At 45.3% G+C, this 24,538-nt stretch overlaps 11 protein-coding genes across 11 annotated transcripts; 6 read left to right on the top strand and 5 right to left on the bottom strand.

Annotated features, from left to right (window-relative positions):
- Nucleotides 1–1,210: 1,210 nt before the first annotated feature.
- N7529_011545 (glutathione S-transferase) lies at nucleotides 1,211–2,056 on the top strand (the record flags this gene model as incomplete). Its single annotated transcript, XM_057247071.1, has 5 exons — nucleotides 1,211–1,284; nucleotides 1,349–1,502; nucleotides 1,553–1,663; nucleotides 1,719–1,910; nucleotides 1,967–2,056. 5 exons carry the CDS (start codon nucleotides 1,211–1,213, stop codon nucleotides 2,054–2,056), a joined length of 621 nt encoding a protein of 206 aa, XP_057092420.1.
- A 374-nt stretch (nucleotides 2,057–2,430) lies between these two features.
- Nucleotides 2,431–3,035, top strand: N7529_011544 (uncharacterized protein; the record flags this gene model as incomplete). Its single annotated transcript, XM_057247070.1, has 2 exons — nucleotides 2,431–2,790; nucleotides 2,817–3,035. 2 exons carry the CDS (start codon nucleotides 2,431–2,433, stop codon nucleotides 3,033–3,035), a joined length of 579 nt encoding a protein of 192 aa, XP_057092419.1.
- A 313-nt stretch (nucleotides 3,036–3,348) lies between these two features.
- N7529_011543 (efflux pump antibiotic resistance protein) lies at nucleotides 3,349–3,912 on the bottom strand (the record flags this gene model as incomplete). Its single annotated transcript, XM_057247069.1, has 1 exon — nucleotides 3,349–3,912. The coding sequence occupies one exon, from the start codon at nucleotides 3,910–3,912 to the stop codon at nucleotides 3,349–3,351; it is 564 nt and encodes a 187-aa protein (XP_057092418.1).
- A 253-nt stretch (nucleotides 3,913–4,165) lies between these two features.
- N7529_011542 (uncharacterized protein) lies at nucleotides 4,166–4,405 on the top strand (the record flags this gene model as incomplete). Its single annotated transcript, XM_057247068.1, has 1 exon — nucleotides 4,166–4,405. One exon carries the CDS (start codon nucleotides 4,166–4,168, stop codon nucleotides 4,403–4,405), a length of 240 nt encoding a protein of 79 aa, XP_057092417.1.
- Nucleotides 4,406–4,622: 217 nt separating this feature from the next.
- On the bottom strand, nucleotides 4,623–5,299 carry N7529_011541 (uncharacterized protein; the record flags this gene model as incomplete). Its single annotated transcript, XM_057247067.1, has 3 exons — nucleotides 4,623–4,848; nucleotides 4,916–5,001; nucleotides 5,084–5,299. The coding sequence occupies 3 exons, from the start codon at nucleotides 5,297–5,299 to the stop codon at nucleotides 4,623–4,625; spliced, it is 528 nt and encodes a 175-aa protein (XP_057092416.1).
- A 2,643-nt stretch (nucleotides 5,300–7,942) lies between these two features.
- N7529_011540 (pectate lyase) lies at nucleotides 7,943–8,788 on the bottom strand (the record flags this gene model as incomplete). Its single annotated transcript, XM_057247066.1, has 3 exons — nucleotides 7,943–8,350; nucleotides 8,404–8,540; nucleotides 8,608–8,788. The coding sequence occupies 3 exons, from the start codon at nucleotides 8,786–8,788 to the stop codon at nucleotides 7,943–7,945; spliced, it is 726 nt and encodes a 241-aa protein (XP_057092415.1).
- Nucleotides 8,789–10,428: 1,640 nt separating this feature from the next.
- N7529_011539 (alpha/beta hydrolase) lies at nucleotides 10,429–11,244 on the top strand (the record flags this gene model as incomplete). Its single annotated transcript, XM_057247065.1, has 1 exon — nucleotides 10,429–11,244. One exon carries the CDS (start codon nucleotides 10,429–10,431, stop codon nucleotides 11,242–11,244), a length of 816 nt encoding a protein of 271 aa, XP_057092414.1.
- Nucleotides 11,245–14,343: 3,099 nt separating this feature from the next.
- N7529_011538 (uncharacterized protein) lies at nucleotides 14,344–16,337 on the top strand (the record flags this gene model as incomplete). Its single annotated transcript, XM_057247064.1, has 3 exons — nucleotides 14,344–14,569; nucleotides 14,631–16,263; nucleotides 16,307–16,337. The coding sequence occupies 3 exons, from the start codon at nucleotides 14,344–14,346 to the stop codon at nucleotides 16,335–16,337; spliced, it is 1,890 nt and encodes a 629-aa protein (XP_057092413.1).
- A 1,008-nt stretch (nucleotides 16,338–17,345) lies between these two features.
- Nucleotides 17,346–18,357, bottom strand: N7529_011537 (uncharacterized protein; the record flags this gene model as incomplete). Its single annotated transcript, XM_057247063.1, has 2 exons — nucleotides 17,346–18,241; nucleotides 18,297–18,357. The coding sequence occupies 2 exons, from the start codon at nucleotides 18,355–18,357 to the stop codon at nucleotides 17,346–17,348; spliced, it is 957 nt and encodes a 318-aa protein (XP_057092412.1).
- A 1,543-nt stretch (nucleotides 18,358–19,900) lies between these two features.
- On the bottom strand, nucleotides 19,901–21,772 carry N7529_011536 (Major facilitator superfamily domain general substrate transporter; the record flags this gene model as incomplete). Its single annotated transcript, XM_057247062.1, has 8 exons — nucleotides 19,901–20,134; nucleotides 20,195–20,312; nucleotides 20,384–20,950; nucleotides 21,009–21,113; nucleotides 21,168–21,372; nucleotides 21,424–21,457; nucleotides 21,516–21,540; nucleotides 21,591–21,772. 8 exons carry the CDS (start codon nucleotides 21,770–21,772, stop codon nucleotides 19,901–19,903), a joined length of 1,470 nt encoding a protein of 489 aa, XP_057092411.1.
- Nucleotides 21,773–22,381: 609 nt separating this feature from the next.
- Nucleotides 22,382–23,537, top strand: N7529_011535 (fumarylacetoacetate hydrolase family protein; the record flags this gene model as incomplete). The annotated part of the gene is made up of 6 exons (XM_057247061.1): nucleotides 22,382–22,432; nucleotides 22,480–22,558; nucleotides 22,606–22,822; nucleotides 22,872–23,112; nucleotides 23,165–23,326; nucleotides 23,379–23,537. 6 exons carry the CDS (start codon nucleotides 22,382–22,384, stop codon nucleotides 23,535–23,537), a joined length of 909 nt encoding a protein of 302 aa, XP_057092410.1.
- Between the last annotated feature and the right edge of the window lie 1,001 nt (nucleotides 23,538–24,538).

Genomic DNA, 24,538 nt, shown 5'->3' with positions numbered 1-24,538 from the left:
TACATTGCGCCTAAAAGTTCAGGACACTTGTTTTCAAAAACGTCTTATTACAATCTTTCTATACTCTTCCTATATATTTTTTCTCACATCGTTGTTGATGTTTTCCTACGACGATTCGATGTTGATTCCTAATTGTTTCCGAGTCGTGAATATATAACGGCTATTTACTCCCCAATATCGTTCTAGCAGAATAAGCGAAATAAGCACTACGCAGCTTGGCAGTCACAAAGTTGGAGTTTTTCCTCTCTACAATGTGCAGCAATTATCAAGCCATATTTATCTCGAGGATACTTAAGTACTATTTGGACGGTCAGCATGGTATCAGTCGGCCTGGGCTCACCGACAAGAAAAAGACCCGCATAATTGATTCAAACAATTTTATGTAGCTCTGCTATAAACATAGATATTTCTTCGTAACTTGTACTTCAGTCATCAATATAAATTCAACTCTCATGCCCTAGGATTTCATTATAGTCCACAGATAATTTTCCAACAATTTGTGCGTTCGTGGACATTTAGAAATGGACAGCGTGCCTGGCCAGCGAGTGTTCGAAACAACAGCTACAGAGGCATTAAACAAGCAAACAATTGTACCTATCATAGCCGCATGAAATATGAATGTGATCGAACTCACACTCGCCCAAAATCGCAGAGAAGTCAATGGTGTTAAAAGCAGATCACAAAACTACGCAACCACAAAGCATAAACTCGAGATTTCGTAATATTTATCCAATTAATATTTGCTTTGATACTGCTTTCTTTGTCTACATACGGAGTATAGAACTATCCGCGGGTTGATACAATGTGAATGCTAGCTAATGGTGGCTTGTCATGTCGAGTACAATTGGTCAAATGCAGGTCAAAGGACAACCCAACCATATTCCTATCACACCAAAACAAATCCAAAAAAGGTGGAAGAAGAGAAGAGAAGATTTTAGCAAATTAAGACCACCAAAAAAAACAAAAGATTGAATTCAAGTGCAGTGAAAGTATATAGTTTGTCAAAAGAATGACGTGATGTTTGCATCGCAAGTCTAGACCCGAATTCATGTAAGGTTGCTTTGGAAGTACATGGACTGCTTATAAATACAAAATACTCTAGCCATAGGGTTCAATCTTTTATATAAATTGACAGATAAAGTGCTCTAGACATAATCCACCTCAACCTTAGAAAACATTTCTTGCGCAAAGACACCCGTTACCCCGCAAAATGGCTGACATCTCCTCACCTATCATTTACCATTACCTTGACATTGGCAGGCGGGGCCGCGGGGAGGTTGTGAAGTGAGTGTTTAGCTCGCGGTTGATTTATCTTTATAGTAGAGCATATTGAAACTTACTTTTGCAGCCTTTTTCTGAAGGATGCGGGCCTCGAATTCAAAGACATCCGCTACCCCTACGACAACACCTGGCTGGAAACCAGTAACAAGCTCCGTCAGAGTAAACTTACAAGAACCGGTCAGCTTCCTGCTCTTGAGTATCACGGCGCCGTAGTTACCCAGGTAAGCTACAAAGGTCGTCATTTTCCGAATACTGTCTAATAGAGTAACAGCATATTCCAATTCTGCGTTATCTTACTAGAGAGCTTGGCGCTTACGATGGTGACACAAACTGGGAGAAGTACTTGGTCGATGCGGTGTCAGATATCTACATTGACTGGAGGGTAAGTGGCCCATGAAGATCCTAACTACATTAAGTTTTACTCACAATGCATACAGTCTCAATGGGTCGCGAACTTGAAAGGCGCGACCGAGGCCTACAAGAATGAGTATGTACCCAAATACTACGATCTTATTGCTCAATACTACTCCGATGTCGATGGACCTTATCTTCTGGGTGATAAGATCACCTATGCCGACTTTGCCATTTATCAATCCATTGACAACGACACAAGAACGGGAACTATTCCAGTAGGTGGTCCGCTGCCATTCTAATTATAGGTCATACTAACACTAAGCCTTTACAGGAGACTCTCCCGCCTGCTCTCACTAAGTTTGTGGAGGCCTTTGAAAAGAGGCCCAATATCTCTGCATACATCACGCAAACAAAGGCATAGACTGCAGGGATATGCGTGTCAGAAATAGGCATTCCTATTGAGGAGGAGCGGGTATCAAATTCCAGTAGTATTTTGAGGGGAGTCAAATTGAACAAATAAGTTGAAATTTATATCGATCTACTCTCTTAGTATAAAGACTTCTGATAGCTTTACCCTATATACGATCGTAGCTCGTAAGCTGCTGAGAGATGCCCTACTCTCGCTGTCTGAAATTGTCGAATCCTCATATGATGTTCGTCTGGGGCAGAATTATCCTTTGCTAGGTGAAATCGATGCGGTTGTCTTGACGGGTAGCAGTAAGGATGTTTTTTGCGAGTTTGACTACAACAATTTTCGCCAAGGTTTGTACTCACAAGGACACGATAGTTTCTCAAATGGAGAGGAAAACTGGATTCTGCAACTTGTCGATCTTTTTGCAAGCTGCTGCATCAACAAACAAGGGTGAAAGTGATAGGAGTCTGTTTCGGGCACCAGATCATCGGGCGAGCATTGGGTGTGATGTCGGTGAGGAACGAGAATGGATGGGAGGTTGCGGTCACAGAAACCGAAATGACATCGAAGAGTCGACGATTATTCGGCTTGCCTTCCCTGGTGCGTCACATGAGCAAACAAGCATTGCTGAGGGCTTCTCAATACTCAGCACCGTGACTGACCAAGAGATCGATCATCTTAGGCGCTTCACCAGATACATCGAGACATGTTGCCTGCCTGTCCAGCAAACGCGGAGCTTCTGGGTTAGTCAGAGCGATGCCCGTTGCAGGTCATGTACCAGGAAGGCCGCCTGCTAAGTATGCAGTGTCATCCGGAGTACAATAGGAGTATTGCGGATGAGTTGCTAGAGCGCCGCGGTCCTATTGTGTTTGGGGAGGAAACTTACAACGAGGCTAAGTCCCGAGTAACTTTGCCGCATGGTGGAGCCGTGATAGCAGCGATAATGCCAAAACTCTGGTTGAATGACTGCAGGAGGAATCTAGAGTAAAATTTGATCAATTTTGTTGCACTTGACAAGCACAATTTCTAAGCATATGAATCGAGCTCAAAGAAGTTGCCACCAGCTTGGTGAAAAACCTGAAAAAGAAAGTTGTGGTTGAGTTCTATAAAGCTTATCCAAAGATCTATTTACAATAACCATCGACGTGTTTCTCGGGGGTCTCTACCCTTGCGAGAGAATATAAGTAGCACAGTACGCTACTGAAACACGCCTATGCAAGACACGTTGGGATGGTTTCCTGAATACGCAAAATCATCTCAACTGTCCAATAGCTGCGCAGAGCAACGCATTTCTTTTCAGTTCACTCTTTCTTCTCATTGTCCTTCTTGACTGACCTCCACTCAAGGCCGAACGCAGCTAGCAGACCAACACTAACCATACCAAGTGCGATGTAGAATACGTCCATGATAGCAGAATTGTAGGCCAGTATGACCTGCGGTTGATAATCAACGGGCACCAGACCCTTCAGACCAGTCGCGCCATTTTGCTTGACAATGGCTGGGTTAAAATTCGGGATGTTTTGTGTAAGATTGTTTGTCAGCTTGTCCAGGAACACATTCTGCGAGATGGATAGGAAGATGATGCCACCGAGCATCTGCACAAAGTTCAGCAGTACCAAGGCTGCAGGAACAAGTGGCTTCTCAAGCACGGTTTGCAGGGCGATGAAAGGAGGCTGGAATGCCATACCGACGCCGATACCGTAGATGATCTGGTAAGCTATCCATCGTGCTGCAGGTGTATGGGTTTTGAATGTGGCCATCAATGCTGCTCCAGTCACACTTAGCGCGCTGCCGAATAGTAATGCTGGATTAAAGTAACCGATTGTAGATGTAAAAGGTCCACTGGCCAGCGCGCAAATGGACATACTTAGCGTGGTCGGCAGATACATCAAAGCCGAATGAAGGGTATCTGCTCCACGCACTACTTGAAAATAAATAGGTATCTACTGAACCATTAGCACCTTGCCAGCAGTGATAAGGTAGATTATTCTTGATGGAACCTACGTAGTTGGTAAAGATCCACAAAGCGGAAAAATTGCAAAAGCCAACCACACAGCCGAAGGCGACATTTCGCTGTCGTAGTATTGGCAAGGAGATCATGCTGTTACTGCCACCGATATGCTCAACCACAAAAAAAAGGATGGCAAGCAAACCGGTTACGGTGAGCAGGAGGATAATTCTCCAGTTCGACCAAGGATACGCCGCACCAGCCCATTGCAAACTCAGGATCAAGCAGATCGTCATAGGAAGCTATGTCGCCAGCCCATACCAGTCGAGACGCTTCAACCTTTGAGTTACACCGAGTTGTTTATCGTCCGCATTCTGGCGCAGATGACCTACACTGACGGACACGCCTAATGCAACAGCGCTTCCCAGACCCACGATAGTCCAGAAGTTGATCCTCCAATTGTCGGCATGAGCAATTGATCCGCTGATCAATGGCCCAAAAGCGAGCGCCGCGCACTCTACGGCGCCGCAAATGCCGAATATAGTGGGTTGAGTCTTTAGCGGAACGGTGTGCGCAAGAATGCTGCGCTACAAGTCAGCGCTGGGTTCTTTTGTGGGAGTAACAAACTTAATCCATCGTGCTTAATACTAACATGTACATGCCAGAGTTTATTCCTGCTGCACCGACACCGCTCACTGCGCGGCCAAGGATAAAGGCAGTAGACGTAGGCGAGGCAGCAGTAAGGATAGAGCCGGCGACAAAGACGGTGAAAGAGAGCACGTAAAGCGTCTTCATGGAGTAGAAGGTGTACAGTCGGCCTATGATCAAGATAGGTGCACACAAAGTTAACAAGCTTTTTAAGCACGATTAGCCCAGCAGTTCGAGGAGGTTACATCGTTATGCTTTTGTGCAATACTCACTATGTTGTTTGGTACCAACCAATATCTTGAAGAGCGTCAAAGTGGTCGGTGAGAATCACAAGAAGGGTGCCAATGCAACTGCTGTCCTACAACAAGCCTTGTCAATACTGTCCATACTCTTTGTTGGTTTGCCTAATGCAGTTCATTCTGCACGACCAAGATACCTACAAATCCAATGGTGAAATTACCAAGGAAAAGGCACGATAATAGAACGATCAACTGGACGCCTTGGAGACTCGGAGGATCCTGAGATCTTTGACTGGATGTTGTCTTCTTGCTAGGGTCAACCTCTTTTCCTGAATGCGCAACGCCAGCATCTTGCGTCGGCTTGGATTCTAGCCGGAAGTTGTCGTTGTCCGCCCTATGGAAGTCCACTAACTCCATCGTTGTAGCCGATCTCCTAAGTGAGTCACTGGCGGCAATGGAAGTAACGAGTCACAAAGCCGGTATCACGCAGTTCGGAAGGATATGGCTTCTCCTAAGAAACGATTCCAATGGAGGAAGCCGTTACAGACTTGGTTGAGTATATTGAGCTAGAGTTGAGCACCATCTGCTGCCATAAGATGTAGTGGTACTCTTCGTGAAATATTGCAGCATGAAGAGATGACCGATGGGTAAAAACGTCTGCCTACGCACATGCTGCCGCTGAGTCCCGAGGCTAACGTGCGGTGTTAAGCCTGACAGTCTGGTAAGGGTTAATCTAGCGAAGGCTTAACAGAAGCAAGCTCCACGTCGACACTATCTAAGCTTTGAAGGATCTCTTAGGCGCTGTGCCGTCCAAAACAGCTGCCTATATGAGACAAGCGTACGGACTGGCCCGCTTTTGGCTTCTGTTGCCTTCCAGGTAGCTGACCGTAATATAGCTCTACCAATCATTCTGTACACCAATGCAGCCACAGCGCGCGGCGTCGCACAGATTTTGCTACTGCATGATTCATGCTACCATACGGAGGTCCATTTCAAAATCTTTTTTCATGCTTTCTTTTCTGTAATATTGAATAGTACTAGCGCGGTCATGGGCCATACAACCAACCTCTCTCCCTCACGTACACACCATGGGTGAATACGTTATTGCCCCGCGTACCCTCGTGCTGACTATGAAATCACTTGGTATGAACACTCGGCAGATTTCTGATATCATCACTATCTGACGAATTCTGAAAAAAGCAGGTGCCAAAAGAAACAAAACCGACAAGCAAACCTGGCTTAGCAGCTCGTATGCGCGCAGAACGACTTAGATTAATTCGTAGTTAGATTAGCTAGATAGGACTTATATCCTACCTTTTATTAGTAAACTTAAGTTACCTATCAAGGATAATATCGCTAAGATTAATAGACCTAAGACTCTCGATAAGGTAATCGAAGTCGCAGTTAAAATCGATAATCGACTATACGAAAGGTAATATAAATGATAAGATATTAAAAGAACGAAATACCTACTAAGTACCTTAAGATAATAACCTATATGATCTAAAACTAATAGATTGAGACGCTACTTAAGAAGAGCAACATAAGCGTCGAAAAAAGAACCTCTATTTCTCGTATAGGAAACTGGGATACTGCAAGAAGAATACCAGGTCAGGATGATCAGCCTGTCAATCTAGTAGGTACGATGGTGGATATGTAATGAATAGATGGAGGAGCGTCAACAATGTAGTATTCTTGTACAGAGACTAATTCTTGTCTTCCACAAAGGGGCCCGGGTTAGGGCTCCCTTTTATGCCCCTGAATGAAGTCATCAGGGCCCATTATCTTTGTTGGTGACACTAAGTCCGAATTCGTTTCGTAAGCGGAAACTTCCCCGTTACATGGTCGGACCAGTTGCTCCTCGTCCTGAATAGTCTCGTTAAAACCAACCAGGCAAAACCCCGATGGGAAAAAGGCGAAAGGATGGAATGAGTGCTTGGCAGTCTTGGTGATCTGTCTTCTATTGTATGGTCCAAAAGACCATTATAGATACCGATTATAAGAATATATGTAAAAAAGACTGTTTAATAAAAGCTAATATATATAGGTAATACGCGAAAAACTACGCGCGACTTAACTAGAGATCTCTTGGTAAGATAGATAAACCTAAGCCTAAAAGAGATCATGACCACGTATAACTAATAAATTAAAAGGTTCGCGGACTCAGGGCATATCGATTACAGCGGTGTTCCATGAGTATTTGACCTTGGGTACATTGGGCCCAGGACCCAGTTTTTAATACTGCCTGGCAGGAAAATCGGAAATTGATTTCAATCTAATGGCTAGTATATCACCCTCATATTTCTGTAATAGCATCGGCCATACCAATATAGTAGGCGGCCTGGACAGTGGTCACATTCCAAAGTGGGCCCTAATGTACCCAAGGTCAAATACTCATGGAACACCACTGTACTTAAAAACCGATTAAGATATAGTTCAGAATTAAGGGTAAACATAATACATACCCTAAGAGCTAAGACATAAAATCGAAGGGAGTAGTAGTCAGTATTTTAATAACTAACTAGGTCTTAAGACCGTAGTAGCTTGAATACCCAAAATTATTTAGGTGGGAAATCAAGAACGTGAGGCATTTTGCATAGACTTTCCACGAGTATAGGGAATGAGCTGGTCAAGGGAATAGGCAGGCAAGCTTTTTACTCTACAATCTCCGTAGTGTGATCGATGATCCACAAAGAGGCCTGGCCAAACATTAGGCGCTGACGGTGATCGACACTTAACCCACAATTACACAGTATATAGTATACATTCTCGCACAGCTACGGTATATTACCGCAAGCCACAGCATGGGAAACTTTGAAGTAGAGCAATTTGATAGATAAGACGATCGGCTTAGAAGCTTTGCAAATTCACCATTTTGGGAGCTTTAGGTTTTCTGACGTTGATAGCTATGTTATGGCCTAAGGCTTGCTGTCGCTATCTGTATGCTAACTTCCTCTCGTACTCCTTCGTGCTCCTCCTCTTTGATACATTGCTCTACTCATGCCCCCTCATCTTGATTACCAAAAACTCTGTTCAGGCTGTGTTTCAGAAGATCACCATTCAACAAGAAGAAAGAGACGACTGTCCCTTGCACGAAGCAGTCGAGGTCAGCTTCGGGCTCTCCTTGCCAGCCGATTTCTCAACTCCTTGAAACTCCTCGCACACATGACTGACGCCGGATCCACAAGTGTTGCTAACACTGGAGGTATCGCCGTAGTTAGAGTTGATTCCGACCAAGGTCTTCACATTCTTGGCCTTGACGTTCTTGACAACAACCTTGCGTGGACTCTTGCTCTTGTTGTTGCTGCAGTTACCGCAAGATCGGTACAGCTTCCCTGCATTCACAACGGTGAATCCATCAATGGTGACGGTTCCCTTGCCGTTGTGCTGCACAACCTTGTCCTTGGCCTCTTGAGCACCTCCACCCTTGATGAGTGCGTTTCCGGTTCCGAGGATGGAAATGGCATCCTATAGGGTATCAATTAGGAACAATAACCTAGATGAATAGATATGAGACTTACCTCGCAGACATCACGGAACCATACGTTGGTCAGGGTGCAGGATCCCTTGCAGTGGATACCTTCAAGTTGGTTCTTTCCAATGATTACATTGCTTAGTGACGCTCCGTCTTGCAAGATGAACACTGCATTGTTGGAGCCTATTATGAACGAATGAAAGCAATTAGTTCCATCTCCTTGTACTTTTTTTTCTTGATATGGACATACCGGTGTCATCATCATTGTCACAGGCTCGGCCACGATCGTACTCGCGGTTACCCAGATCAACACTGCCTGAGATCACACTGGGAGAAGGCAAAGAGACAATGCTACCCACTCTTGTGGGAATATTGAGGCTCTGGGCACTGGCAAGGCCAATGAGACCGAGGAGGATAGCGCTGGAGTGCATTTTGCCCAGGTGATGATTGCTGATAGTGCTGCTGGTTGATCAAATCGAAGGGTTATGAGCGTCCCTTTATATCTTTGGAGTTCATCATAACATAGCACCGACTGTCTCAGTCACATACGCTACAGATCTCCTTAATTTTCTTGAAGTCATTCGACGACATCTGACTGGATAGTTTCGACTATCACACCACGACTCCCACTAGCTACGCAGGATTCAAGTCCTAGTTTGGCGCGGATGCATTCTAATTCGACCGCTTTATGGGAACCTAAGACATTTCCTAACCCTTAATTTTCCGTCTCGGGTCAAACTGGCCAATGCCAAGGTGTAGCTATGGTGTAAGTGCCAAAAGCCTAAGCCACGAGGTCTAGTTAGTTAAGCAGGGCCCAGACCCTAGTTCTGTCTACATACATATTGTGTTAGCCATTTCGCGGAGACAGAAGGTGTCTCTGAAACCTTGCTTTCCGTCTTGGCTCAGACTCGCCAATGCCAAAGTATAGCTATAGTGGCAATCAAAAGTGGGACAAAAAAAGGATAAGTACGGCGAGGCTAGTAGGACTTATGCAACACAAAAAGAGATACACTTACTTCGCATTTTGTGCATAAAGTACCCAATATCTCATAGTACTATGTGCACATTTAGAACCCCTGTTGCATATATGCAGGGTCCAGTTTCGGCGCGGATGTATTCCATCTCGACCGTTTCACGGGAATATATGTCATTTCAACTTCTGATTCTCCGTCTTGGCTTATACTCTCCAATGCCAAGGTCAATTAATAGTGAGAATGTCAAGAGCCAAGTATTCCGCAGCATTGGCATTGTGGCTGTGTCTGCAACATTGAAACCACCCGCACAATTATAAGATCCACCAACCAAGCCAATTTTCCGATAACTTGCGATTCGGATGACTTCCGTGACCTCTAAGCACACAGGTAAACTTCGGATTCGATTTAGGATGTAACGGCTCATTCCCCTGTCCATTCAGGATTCTTGGATTGTTTGAGGAATGGTCGTGAAAGTACTTTTGGTTCAATCAGGATTTAGGCCGAATCACAATATAACAGGTTTCTTTTCGCACGCAGTTCATCTCGATTGCTTCTTTTCCATGATATTATGATGGACGGAAGAATAGCAAGAGATGGCAGTCGACACGGTCGGGATCTGCCGCAGCACGGCCATATTCGCTATAACAATTTCAGGATTTGAGGAAACTAGCCAAAGGTATTGAGAAGCTCTCAGGCATGCCTTCCGAATGGGAGCCAAGTCCGAAGTGGCTTGGCGTGTTTCGTCACAGGGTTGGAGAACAATTCTAGCGCAAAGTGGTGAAACTGATATCGATCCACCCTGTAGAACTTCCATTCTAGAATAGTCACGAATGGTGGTGTTTAATATCAATGGCTTGAGATGTAGACTACTCCGCGGTGAGCATACATACAGTAACATCGCACAAGGACTGGCTGTATGGTCACATTTAGAGGCTGAAATCTGGTGTGCAGAGTCTCATCGACTCTTGGCAATTCTCAACTAAAAATATTAATTTTACCGCACTAAAACATAGCCTATTTTTCTGTAATTTTCATAAAACCGTGTTTGCATTATTCGCGACCCAGTTTGGGGCCCCAAGCCTTTCGTTGGGACAATAATGAGTTTTCCTACGCCCCACACCCACAGTCCACGAAATACGCATACTCATACTGCCATCCTGCTGCACGGTCGGGGAAGCGATGGGCCCGAGTTCGCAGACGAATTCTTGTCGTGTAAGACCAGCCAGGGCAAAACATTGCCCGAAAGCCTACCTCACTGGCGATGGGTACTTCCCACCTCGCGACTTCGATGGAGCGCCATATTCGAAGAAGAAATATGTACCTGGTTCGATGCTGCCTCTTTGGACGACATACAGAAGCGACAGGATTTGCAAGTCGAGGGGCTAAGAGAATCAGTGTCCCATATATTGAACATACTGGAAGAAGAGATCAAGCTGCTTGATGAGCGCTCGGAGCGAGTCTATCTCGGGGGTATCAGCCAAGGAATGGCGACAAGCCTGTGGACTCTGCTATCTGCGCCTGATCGAATTAACGGAAGAATTGGTGGATTCGTGGGATTCTGTGGATGGCTACCATTTGCTCACCAGGCTGAGCAGATGATACAGCAGAATACAGGCCTTGATCGAAAGATCATAGTCTCTGATATGTGTCGCCGTATCATTGCCGATCCGAAGAACCCGACGCAGCGAGGCACCAACGACGTATCGGTTTTTGAAACTCCGGTATTCTTGAGCCATGGGGTAGATGACCCCTGGGTTTCGGTGAGTCTAGGCCGACAAGCAGCGCGAGTCCTACAGGCAATGGGAATACAGACCGAGTGGAAGGAGTTTGCGGGTGCAGAAAGCGAAGGACACTGGGTCAAAGAGCCTGAGGGATTTGATCAAATTCTCCGATTCTTTCAAAACGAAGTATAGTGAATCTCGATATTATCTGTGTACAGAGAGTTATCATTTGGGCGAATATGCTCTGTGGCTTTTAAGCTTGATGTCAGATTTTAGAGGAGTACGATGGAAATTAAAATGAAATTCAAGACTCTTAGATTGCGACAGAAAGATAGTAAAGAAAGCTTTATGTAACATCAACATACATGTAGCCAGACTCCGTGCTCGTGCTCTAATTCCCCTCTCTTCTTGTGGTAACAGGTGAGGATGGCCTGTGCGGGAAAGAATTGAGTAGATTCACCATCCGAGTGGTTAGAACATGACATGCATTATGTACGTATATACATAGCTCCCTCATATACGACAATTCCGCAAACCTTGAGACACTGTAGCCTTCTATCCTTCCCCCAGTTTCTGTAGCTCTAATGCTGTTAAACCTTGCAATATCAACGTCAATCTTGGGCGGCAGCCTCACGACTCAGTCCACCCAGTCTCTAAGGCCAAAAAGCCATTTCTCTATCATATCATCTTTGTTCAGCTCACAACTTTTAATACTTCTTCATTCATTTCTCATACTATCTCTTCGTACGATACGGGAATATGTAGTTGAACCTTTCATTACCAAGAACAACGTTATTCCCTCAAAAGCGTCTTCCGACATGAGCCATATAACACTGACTTGCGCTATGTCGCAGATTTATTGATTGCTGAACACGTCCTACGTGGACAAACGCAGCTTTTGAATGCCTTGCACCACAAGGCTATAGCATTACAAAAGGCAGCAAATATCGAGCTGATAGGACTCAGCTTGAAGAAGTCAATGAGCCGCTTGAAAGGGCAAAAAGGGATATTTCAGGAAAAGAGTACGCCTGATACCGAGAGGAGTCTATGCTTGACCCGAGGGTCAGGGATGTACATATGATATTCCAAGGCAAGATAATGCATGGCTCATGCGCGAAGCAATGATGAAGGATTGCTCTGATCGAGGAGGATGTTGCAGTCGGGGGTGTGGATGCTGTGCACGGAGGGGTATGGCTGACAGGAAAAAGGGCTTGGGTCATTATACTTCAGAGTGCTGGTGCTGTTCTAGCTTTCGTGGGGTTGACATTTCAGAGAAAGAAAAGGAAGATAACAGTGCAGATCTAAAAACCAGGCTTCATGAGAAGCCTTCGCCTCATCTTGTGAACATGGTAAATTGGTTCTTCTGCCCACAGGCCACAGCCACAGGAGCCCAAACCGCAGGAATCCACTTCCCAAGGCCCCTTGAAACCAAAGCCCAAATTTCAGTAATGTTTAGTAGGTGACATTGGTAAGGAAGTCTGAGTGAGAATGTCCGGCTATTTTGCTTAATAGTCATTTGTTAGCTATATACTTTCTAGCTATAGATAGCTCCTTTTGCCTGTGTAAACCATGGACCAGCTTTTCTTCCTTATTTGTTCCAAGCTCTTCTGTCTAGGTCAATTTGGCTTGACGTTGGGGGATCGACGGAGTAGTGCAATGGGGGATGGGATAAATAAAAAATAAAACTGACAGCTCGGGACTCGACCGTACTTGACCGCAGGAGCGAGAATTGAGGCAGAAAAGTAACTTTTACGTTTGCACCGGCTATGGTCACGTGCCTACGTTTGTAAAAAAAAAAAAAAAAAAACTGATAGCTTGTGGATTCAACTTTGCTTTTTGAAAGCAGGGAGAGATTCTGGCAAAACTTTCCCAACCCCTCGAATATCGCACAATCACGCACTGCGCTCCAATGGCGACTACCTAACTTCAGGTGAAAAACTCTCAAACCTGACTCGAGGAAATACACCGCCGATGTCGTCTCTCCGCTCTTTAATCGCGGTCACCGCTGGGCATTGACCTATGGCAAGCACAACAGTGAAGTCAATCTCAGTTTGATAGACGATATGTACGAAGCCGGACACAAGTACATCAACAGCTTAACGGTGGGTGCTATTTCTGGCGATGAAGCTTGCATCACGAATCACTACTTTTTCGTGTACTCCCACGGGAAAAAAAATCCCAGCCCTACCTAAACTTGGAAGGTTCGCCGCCATTGGGAGGGAGCGACAATTTTGGGAAGCAGCGATAACAGATAAGGTCACACGATGAGATCTGAAAAAATAAATTGGTCCCACGCGGGCTCGAACCGCGGACCGCTGACGAAAATCATGTCTATTCCTGTTAAGGATATATGGCATAAGATCAGAGCTCTACCAACTGAGCTATAGGACCATACACGTTCTTATAATGTGATGCTCCATGCGGATTGTAATATGAATATAGTCTCATTCCATGTGGTATATTCACTTTAAATCAATATCCACTGACTAGCATTCAGGGTCTAACCATTTTTTCAACATACAAATCACCATGAACCTTGCAGCGACGCTTTTCTGGTCGATACATTCATGTACGTAGACGATCCTGGGACTGGCAGCGGTTAGTTCTGCTTTCACGCGTGAAGGCTAGATGAACGTGATCTCCCACCTCGACCAGCCACAGAACATGATGGGGCTAGAGAGGTTTCGGGCACGCTCCTGGCACCTTCCTCGATCCAGGACAATATCTCCATGTTTTGCTCAGCACAAATCAGTGTGGGTTGAAGGTAACGTGGTATGCCCTAAAGGTCTCTCGTTGGAGGATGCGTGGTAATTAAGCCAAAATTTGGACAAGAAGAGTCCTAGGGAACTTGTTGCTGGAGCAACTAGTTATCTGATGGTTTTATAGGATGTCTAAAGCACCGAGTATAAACGATTACTACATAATAAATTATATAACGACCTTGGAAGTGCCAACCTTGGAAGCCATTGCTTCTAGGTGCCTTAGCCCTCAGGCCACAAAGATCTCCAAGTTTCCGCGTGAATCAATCCACAATCTCAGAGCCAACCTTTTTGGTAGTCTCAACAGATACAGCATTGTAAAATTACATTGTGCTTCCACCATTCTATTATTTATTTCTTGATCATACTTTTGCCCTATAAATTGCCAGAATTTGGCGTACTGATTAGCGGGGTTTTTCGCACGCTCTTATTGGCCAGGTCAAATTGTATTCGACATTTGAAGCTGTCACTTCCTCGGCATTGTTCCCGTTATCTACATCTTCTTCAACTCTCCTCTTACACACAAAGAAAAATGAATGCCAGTGGAAGAAAGAGGAGTACATTGGCCGAGCCATCGGCTAGATCCAAACGTGGCAGAAAGACAACCTCCTGCTCCCAGTGCCATACCAGGAAACAGAAATGTAACCAAGAGCAACCTTGCTCTCGCTGTATCCAACGCGGAGTCCCCGAGTTATGTCGATGGCCCGAAAGAGAAAATGAAAATCTCACTCCACCTCAGGAACCAGTAAGCACAGCAGGTACAATTCATTACCCTCCAACATAGCACCCATCAAGGTTAACGACATGATGTTAATTCAGACACACAAGGGACGGAATTGGGACAGTTATACATTGCCAGAGGAGCGCCCAGTTTTTTCGGCAACTCCTATTTTGGCCATCAGGTGGCAGCACGGATGATCCAGGAATCTGCCCCTGATCTCCCACCTATGAGTTTACTATCTAGCAAGGACTCATTACAGTCGTTTCGAAACGACTCTGGCCCATTCTCCCAAGTATGGGATTTGCTCGGTCTCCTACCACGAAACAAAGTGACCGTTGATCGGCTGATTGAGAGATTCTTAACAGAGATCAATTGGGCCATCGACACAGTCCACCCAGAAACCTTCAGATCTCAATTTGCAGAGTTCTGGGGGCGAAAGTTTGGATTCGATGAGATTGCCGGAGTTGATTTGCGCTGGCTCGCTCTTTTATTCATTATCCTCGCGTATAGCGTGTTGCTGGACAGTCCTTCCACGTCATCACCCGAAAAACGGAAAGAAAGCGAAGAGGCATCTCTCCGCTTTTACTGGGCCGCCAGGAGAGCGATCGTGATATCGCCTTCTTTCCACGGAGAAAGTTTGGATCTCGTCAGAGCAGGACTGATGGTCACGCGATATCTTTTATATACAAGACAGGCCGCGGAGAGTTGGCTCACCATCAGCTTTGCAATGCGTATGGCCCAGGCGCAAGGAATGCACATAGATGGAGAGAAATGGGGATTGTCCAGGAAAGCAACCGAAACAAGGAGGCGTCTTTGGAGCAATCTTTACTTGCTGGACAAAACTATTGCTCTTGCTCTTGGCAGACCGTATGCTATATCAGACCATATGTGTCTCATAAAAGCACCTCAAAATATATGGCTGGATGGGCTGAGTGATGAAGAGTCTGCCTTTGCGGTTGCTCAACCTTTGAGTCATCCTACAATGAGTACCGTGACATTGCTTGGAAGCGAGCTAGCTAAAATCGCAGGCGAAATCCAAGACCGGTGCTTTGGCCTGTATCCAGCATCATACGATATGGTGATCGAGATGGATAACAAACTTGTGGCCTGGAAAGAGCAACTTCCATCCTACTTTTCAGTAGACGATCCCCAACTCTCACTGGATGCGTTACATACATTCCTACCGTGGCATCGCCTTTATTTACATTCTGCATTCCACTTTGCCAGAATCACTCTTCATCGACCATATCTCTTGCGCGAGTCTATTACCAATCGTTTCAGCCTAAGTCACGAAGCATGTATCTCATCGGCATCTTCGGATCTCAAAATTAGATTGCAATCCTTGAACTATGGAACTGCCGAAAACATGAGATGGACTTTGGGTACCCACAACATGTTCAATAGTGCCTTCATCCTGGGTATCATTGCAGTCCGACGACCCAATGCGCCTCAAACCGCAGCGATCTTGAATGATCTCGAAGAATACTGTGAGAGACTACGGAGAGACGTATGGCTGAACGAATTTGGCCTCGCCGAAGTCAAAGTTGTAGAGCTTTGCATCATACGCACCATGGGCTTTGCCCAGGCCACCGAGCAGCCAGGAGAACAAGCCCAAATGAGTCCACCGGAAGTCGTGCCAGATTTTGTAGCACAGGAGCGTGAAAGGAACCCGATTATGCCGACTCCGATGAATATGGAGTCCACGGCTATAGGTGCTTCGCCGGACATTATGTGGCCCGCTGTCTGGGAGGATCAAAACTTTGCATTCCCACAGGCGGCCGATCTTGAAACCTGGGAACAAATGATTTCTGAAATTGCTTACCATACTTAGCAGATAAAAGAGATCATTGTCGTTGGTTGTACATCTGTTTTCACCTCAGCTAGGGATCAAATGCTTTTTTCTATATCCAGAAATGAAACACATGAATTATTATAACGGATGCCCTGATAAGACAAATACACTAAGTTTCAAAATTAAAGCTATTACCGCCAACCATCCTATTCTACGTTCTTATGTTATCACCACTAACTAGTACTATAGCAGAATCAAAGCTGATGTGGACTCACTATGTGGTGGTATGACGGTGGTGATAATGAAATTGATCGGGTGTCCACGGCCCACGCGAGGGCGATGGAGTTTCATCTGGCGAGAGAGGATGGTCAATTTTGTGGCACTTCTACCGGGGCTAATGTGATGGTTGCGTTGCGCTTGGCGGAGCGTCTGGGGCCTGGCTCGACTGTTGTTAGTACAATGTGTGATACTGGGATGAAGTATCTGAAATCCTTCTCTCAACAAACTGGTCTGTCTATTACCCTAGCTATCCCGTGATTTAACTGAAGGTTGACAGATAGAATACGCAATGGTGTTCAAAGATGCATCGGTGTGTCAAGTTTTGGTGATGCCTGTATTGTGACATAATGCAACGAAAAAATCGAATGAACAGGGTTCAGAGGTAGAGACATTGGAATTGAAGTCAAATGTAGTTATACGTTATTTGTGTGAACGGGGGAATATAAAAAGAAAGGTTTGCTGCCTTTTAAAGGAGAAGTGAAAGGGAGGTAAACAGAGACCAACCCAAGAGACAAGAAAACATGAGTGAAAAAATAGAGAGATAGGAAATGATCAGGAGAGGGATAAAGAAAGTTCAAAAGAGCGAGACAACAGACAAGCGATAGGAAAGATAGAAAGACAGTAGAAAAAGCGAGAAAGCAACATGTATGCAAAATGAAGCAAAGGATATACGATTTCCAGATAACTCCAGCCAGTCCGCCGACACCCATATAAAGCCAAATCAATTCATGACACCCAGCCTTCACCAATTGAATGACCGAACACGCCTAATTGGGGCAACAGCCAAGCGCCCACCAACAGTGACATTATTGATCTTTCTCGATTTGACCCAGTTAGGGAACAACCTGACAGACCGGTCAGATCGCGCTGTGATGCTCTCTTCGTCACTATCAGCCTGCGACGCAGGCGACGGAGGCGGGAACAGCGACGAATTGTTCTCGCCACAAGCGTGGCTCAGCGCGAACGCAGCGAGATAATCCACGGTCGCGGGGTCGCGGGGTGTATAATGCGAACCGTAGTAATGGACAGTTTCGTACGAGTCGAAATTTTGCGCGAGATCCATAGTCTGGAAATGTTCGACCATGGTATCGAACTTTGCTATGGCGTGACAGCTGGGTGTCTGTAACGGCGATTGGTACAGGCTTCTGTAGTAGTTCCCACGGAATCCAGCAATGCCAATATAGAATCTGAGCTGTTTCTGGCCGGGCAGATTCAAGAACTCGTCAACAGGCAGGTTCTGCGATCGGATTGCGGCTGCTTTTTCTGGATTGTTACCGCACTCCAGCATTGAGGTGATCATGCCTGAGAGCGCGGCTCCCTGTGAGAAGCCACAGATGGCATGGATTGGTCGGCCGTGGATGTATCTTGCGACCGAGGAGAGCGAGACCTCGAGACCTTTGTACTTGCTTACGGTATCTAGACCGTGCCACCAGCCGTAGAACTTGGTATCGGCTGTATCATCGTCATTGGTGTTTCCGCCCAGTCCTATCGGGGCTTCGAGGGTCCAAGGTGCATTGGGGTATAAGAACTCGATGCCGCCGGGGAACTCGTCGATGATCTGCGGGGTCACTGATTCGATGATTTTGCTTGCGATGCGACCAGACTTGGTGCGGAATTCTGATGCGCTGCCGGCGAAGCCTGGGAAGTCTGTTAGCAAAGGATTGAGGCAATGTATGCCATATTTTGCACTTACCGTGAATCATCAAGATTCGGAACTTCGTTTGATCGTAAGTTGGTTCCTTCATATTCAACATTGTATCTAGCAATTTTGAGATGAGGGCTATGAGAGGGGGGAAGAATTGGATATAATACTACTAACTCGATCTTCGCCACTACACTTCGTGTTCCTAGCTGATCCGTGCCGATCTTAGGTTTCCGATATTCGAAGTGGATTCTAGTGGAGTCAACCCGGCAATAGAAGGTGGATATTCAGACAAAGCAAAAATCGAACGCCCCTTACCTCGTCATTAAGTACATTTATTCGGATTCCTCGAGATCTCTACATTGTTTACCGTCTAGTGCGTTTGCACTTTTTTTTTCGCAGTTCGCAACATATTCAACAAAAAGATAGAAAAAAGCAAGAAGAACAAGTCGAATCAACTCAATTCATGAAGGTTGAAGGGAACATTCCAAAGAATATCTAGATCAATCTGTGGCGGAAAAAGACTGGAGCTAAGAGGACCACCACGAAGCTCACAGCCAATTACTGAGCTGAACCACTCAGGGGTATAGACATGTACATTATACAACAATATTTGTAAGATTAGAACTTCCACTCCAAACCTGAGTCAGTGGGCCATATCGGCAAAGAGGGGTTGTTGCAATATTGTCTACATATAACAGGTCATTTCTAAGGTGATGCCACACGTAATGTGCTGCAAGGAAAAGGGATGGCTCTGCATGGTTAAAAGGCATTGGATGTGAGCTACGGAAATTGTCCGCGCCACGTTCCACTTATGGAGCTGACAGAATGATAGCATTGTACCTATTGTAATATACCTTGACATGAAAGGTTGTAAGGTTGTGAAGACGACGATCTTATGTGGGACGATCCGCTCGATCGGGCCAGGGTGGGTCATTCTAGCTTCTTACATCTGGCAGACAGAGTCTCAGGGTAGAATATTTATCAACAATGTGTTGATTGTGATGAACTCGAAGTGATCAAATGACTCTTTATTGTATAATTATAGAATGTTGCATGAAAAAACATGTATTACATTGCCAAGGGTGATATAGTTACCGTATACAGAGAACATTGTACGCATATGGGATTAGGTTTGAAACGAATTTTCATTGGCCGCGAAGAAAAAGAAAAAACAAAAAAAGGATTATCCGTGCGCACTACTATTTCCTGCCGATCATGGCTTCAAGTCTTGTCAAAAGCCTTATGGCCCCATTTATAATACCTTGACGACAGTCTCCATTTGTCATAGTAAAGATCAACAAGGTAATTGGCGATGAAAGTCACGAAATGCGGAGCTCATTTCCCCTGGCCACGATCGCGTGGGTCGGATTGCTTTGTGGCTTGAATTCTAAATCTAAACTAAATCCAAACTAAAAGGTAAGCCTGCTCGGTGCCTCGCCTAAGATCCACAAAAGAGATTCGGATCGGCTACGGTAGATGTGCGAAAATCGAACGGTAGATACAATTGTACAAAGATTTGTTGCACGTTGTATGATATATGATGGGTGATGCCGCCGAATAGAATTCAAATCCGGTACAATATATCACAAAACGCATAGAGAGTAAGTCTGATACATCAAATAGAGCTAAATTGTAAGACATTGTACAATTTATCACAGGATATACCGGAAATCCGGGTGGAAGTCTCCGCCTTTCTTCTCATACGAACCCGAGCTGACAACCTGCTCCCTCTCTTCCGGCGACATCTGTGCTCGCTTTGTATTGTGATACCGGAGCAGTGCCCACATCGCAGCATTACCGAAGAATGCAAGGCAAATTGCAGCTAGAGAAACAGAATGGCCCATTACGTATCGTCCATTTACTTGGGATTTGTAGATTTGGCCCGCCTAGACAATGTTAGCGTTGGCCTGTTGCAGATGACGACGAAATTTCAAAATTCCACTTACAATCAAACCCGCACAATTTCCAATAGACTGCTGCAGGCCCACTGCCATAGCGCGCTTATAGTAGCCGGAATGACTGTTTGCGTTCCAACTGACACCCAATCCCACTGTCGCGTAGATGCTAAAGAATTGTCAATGATTGTTACAGCAAAGATCATCCTAGAAAAAGAAAAGAAGAAAAAGCAAACATACCCAGTAACGCAGACAAATGTTGCAAAGTACAACGGCCCTCGTGCATGAACATCCACACCCAACAGCATTGCATACCCGACAGCACTGACCAAACACAGCGGGACCATGAAAACGGCTCGCATGCGCACCCGGTCGGACAAATTAGCAATGACCAAGTAAAACGCAGATGCCCAAATATAAACAGGGACAGTGAGCAGCTGCGTCTTCACTGAATCAAACCCGAACCCTTTGATAATTGTCGGAAGGAAGGTGCTGAAGCCAAACGAGCAAATGTTGACACAAATTTGGTTGAAAGATGTAAGCCAGCTCTTTGGATCCCTCAGTGTTTTCCACACCTCCTTGACGTTGAACTCTTCGGGATCAGCATAGCGGGCGGACTGCTGCATGCGAATGCGCATGAGCTCCTTGTCTTCTTTGTTCAAGAAGTACGCTGTTTCGTAGTCGTTCGGGAGCAAAAAGAAAGTGGCGATTCCAACGACGCCGCTCATCAGGCCCTCCACAATGAAGAGCCATCTCCACCCTTCGAGGCCGTTCACGCCGTCTAGTCGGATGAGTCCGAAGGCTAGTCTGGATTCGGTGTTAGGTCTTGCTTGCTTTTTGTGGGGTTAGAGAGGGTTATGCGTACAGTCCACCGAATCCTCCGCTGAGAGCGGCGGAGACAAATAGGTATGAGATTCTTTGGGCTTGTTCCTCACGTTTGTAGAAGGTGGTTAGGAGAACAGTCAAGCATCTATCGAGCTTTAGCATTTGTAGACTTTTGCTTAAAGGAGATTAGTGGACTCACGGGAAAAGGCCGCTCTCAAAGACACCCAGCAACAGTCTGGTGATATAAAGCCCAGCAACATTTTTGATAAAACCGGCAGATAGAATGGATGCACTGAAGCCAATGATCAACGCGGCAATCAATCTGTTTGGTCGTAATTTTTTGAGGAGCATCGAGAATGGAATTTCGAAGAAAACGTAGGTTGCATAGAATAATGAAACCGCATCTAGTCTTCAATATTAGCCAAAAGCCCGAAACTTGCATAGGGTAATCGTACTCCCTAATTCGTTGCCAACTAATCCGAGATCTTCCTACAGTAGCAGAGTCAGTAAAAGCCACTGGCACATCACACACTGACAAAAGCCTTACTGGCATTCCTGCAACAGCTGCATTTCTGAGCGGAAGTTAGCGACGAAAGCCTTAACTCGTAGCAGCTAAACTCACCCCAGATTACTTCGATCGAGATACGCAACCAAGAAAATGAGCATCACCAGCGGACAGATGCATAGATCAAGTTTCCTCAGGAGCTTTTTTTCTCGCAAGGGATCAACTGCAAAATTGCCCATTTGTACATCCTGGTCAGAAGATGTGTCGGCTTGAAACTTGATATCCATTTCTTTATTCATAATGGATATAAATGGTAGATCTGTGAAGACCAGTAAAAAGCATTATCCTCGGTTTATATATAACAGTGACGGATGTGAGTCCGTTATCAACGTTCGGGAAATCCTTCGGTTTATTCTGGCGAGAGTTGGGGTAACGGTGACCATTCCCCGATTGTCTTGGGTGGTGGGTATGACCAATAAGATTGGTGTATCCCAGCGAAAGATAAGCTTAGCTTAACAAGCGACAGGGGGCTTTGATGCACTGTAGTTCACTCCCTAGCTCAAATTTTAAGCTTAAAACATCAGCCACCATCAATTCTCTAATATTGTCTGCACAATGCACCCAGTCTTTCGTCGTTTCGGGTGTCACCGACGTTTTAGTGACTCCAAACATTCGCACAATCAGCCATCGGCAAGTCCGGCCCGATGACCTAGTGGGATTTCCCCGCGTTTTATCATCTTGGCATCGGTGAATAGGAACTCTAATGCCCTTATCAGACTTGAATTTCCCGACGAATTTCCCGATGGGATCTTCGGCCATGGGGTAACGGATTGACATTGATAAGATGGCAAACATACCACTGGCTGCGAAAATTTTTTGTTACTTGAGTTTCCAAATAAATCTTCAAAATGGCAATCTCCAATGGAACCGGACTGAAAACTCATGCGGCAACACATCCAGTAAGTATCTCATCAAATGTGACATCGTACGTGCTGATTTCGGTAAGGTTTGGAAGCGATGGGTTCGCTTTCGAGGCAAAGACGGCAATATCTATGGAGGCGAGCCTGCGAATCCTGACATTGATGGTACTACCAAACCCAATAGTTATTTAAATCCGCTAACACCATCACAGTTGGTCAGGCTATCGAACAAAACATCGATGTCTCTGTCAAGGTTGTTGCTGGCAACTCAGCATTAAACTACAATGCGCCATTCACAGGGGAAACCCAGATTATTGATGAACTCCTTTCTCCTATCTCACAAATCGAAGCTGGGACTGTGCGGTGCGTGGGTCTAAATTACAAGGAACACGCGGCCGAGATGAAGCTCGCTATTCCAAACACACCGACGTAAGTAAGAACTGTCACAAATCTCGTAATTCGTGCTCATAATTCGCAGCGTGTTTCTCAAAGCCAGCACATGTATCGCGTCTGCATCTGAGCCAATCATCCTCCCGCCAAATGTGGATTATGACGAGGCAGACTACGAAGTCGAACTGGCAGTTGTCATCGGCAAACAATGCAAGAATATCTCGGTGTCCGAAGCAGCGGATTATATTCTAGGTTACTCGGTTGCGAATGATGTTACAGCCCGCAAGCACCAAGACAGAACATCGCAGTGGTCTTATGCGAAGGGAATGGTCTGCCGATATAATCAACCCCAACAAGATTCCTTGTTCTGACTTCTACTAGGATGGTTTCTGCCCACTCGGACCCTGCATTGTCTCTTCAGAGCTGGTTCCAGATGCTGCAGTCTTGAACTTAAAGACCTCTCTCAATGGCAAGATCATGCAGAATGGCTCTGCGGACGATATGATTTTCAATATACCAGAAATCGTGTCATATCTCTCCCAGGTACGAGGCTAGTCGAACATGTACTTTGGATCATACTAATTCTTGTTATCAGGGTCATACATTATTACCCGGGACGGTTATCATCACGGGGACACCATGTGGCATTGGAATCTCACAGGATCCCCCGCGATTCCTTCAACCCGGGGACCAGTTGAGAATCAGCATCAGCCATGGATTGGGCACCCAAATTTGTCAAATTGCGAGGGATTAGCTTTACTTGAAGTTCTGTTTACTTAAACAAAGTTGGAATACTAGAAGAAATTGGTCACATGGGGAATTTTGAGATATTACCTTCTCCTTGAAATTGGCAAAATGTAAAACCCGACAACAGGCGCTGGATCCATACGTTTGGTTACGCCTCCAAATTGTTTTATAGAGAATAGAATGGGGCATGCTAGTTGTCAACACGGCGAGAGAATAATCAGTAGACTGCAATTATCTTGGTCCCCAGGTATATAAGACAAGACCTTGATCTTCAACGGAAACTCAGCACATCTTGTGCACTTCGTTTTCTTTGTCTCGTCCACAGATATATCCGAACTCAGTCATAGTTTCCGAAAGCCCCCCGCCCACAAGCATTGCGAGGTATGGACAACTTTAGGGTCTACTGTCTTCAGGATTTGCTTCAGCCTCTGCATATCATTTTCATTATAGCCAGAGAAAACCTCGTCAGTCTGTGCTTTTGACGCATAGTAAATGTAGCGGAATCGGTCTGCGACTTCCAGCTTCTCAGCAACTGCATTGACCCTTAGAGCAGTGTTTTCTGTCATTCTGTTCACAGCGGCGTCGCCACTGACATCGGTCCAAGTTATGGAAACTAGGATACCTTAAATTAAGTCAGTATTCCGCAGTAGTCTCGTTTCAAATAGCTGCATACTTTGTACTGCCCGAGCTTTACGCGGATAAATTTACAACATAATATATATACTGGCTCTGGAGCACAAATTTATATAGAAGCTAAGGCCAAATGCCTCATTATTGACCACTGTAAACGTAACATGTCTGCTATGCCTTGCGCCCCGTGGCGAGAACGGCAGCGTTCACATCTACCACTATATAGTTCTAAAGCTAAGCAATTCTAAAGGAGAAGTAAGAGATAATTAAAGGGAAGCTGAAGTGGAATTAAAAGATCAGTAGTGAGAATCTAAAGTGAGAAGAAGAGATCAATGAAAGACATCTGACAAACTTATAGGGCTATATCAGGGTACTTAC

This window comes from Penicillium soppii (genome assembly GCF_028829465.1).
Source record: "Penicillium soppii strain IBT 18220 chromosome Unknown utg000010l, whole genome shotgun sequence".
Taxonomy (NCBI): domain Eukaryota; kingdom Fungi; phylum Ascomycota; class Eurotiomycetes; order Eurotiales; family Aspergillaceae; genus Penicillium; species Penicillium soppii.
Note: the sequence above shows the minus strand (reverse complement) of the source record. Positions and strands in the feature narration are given on the sequence as shown.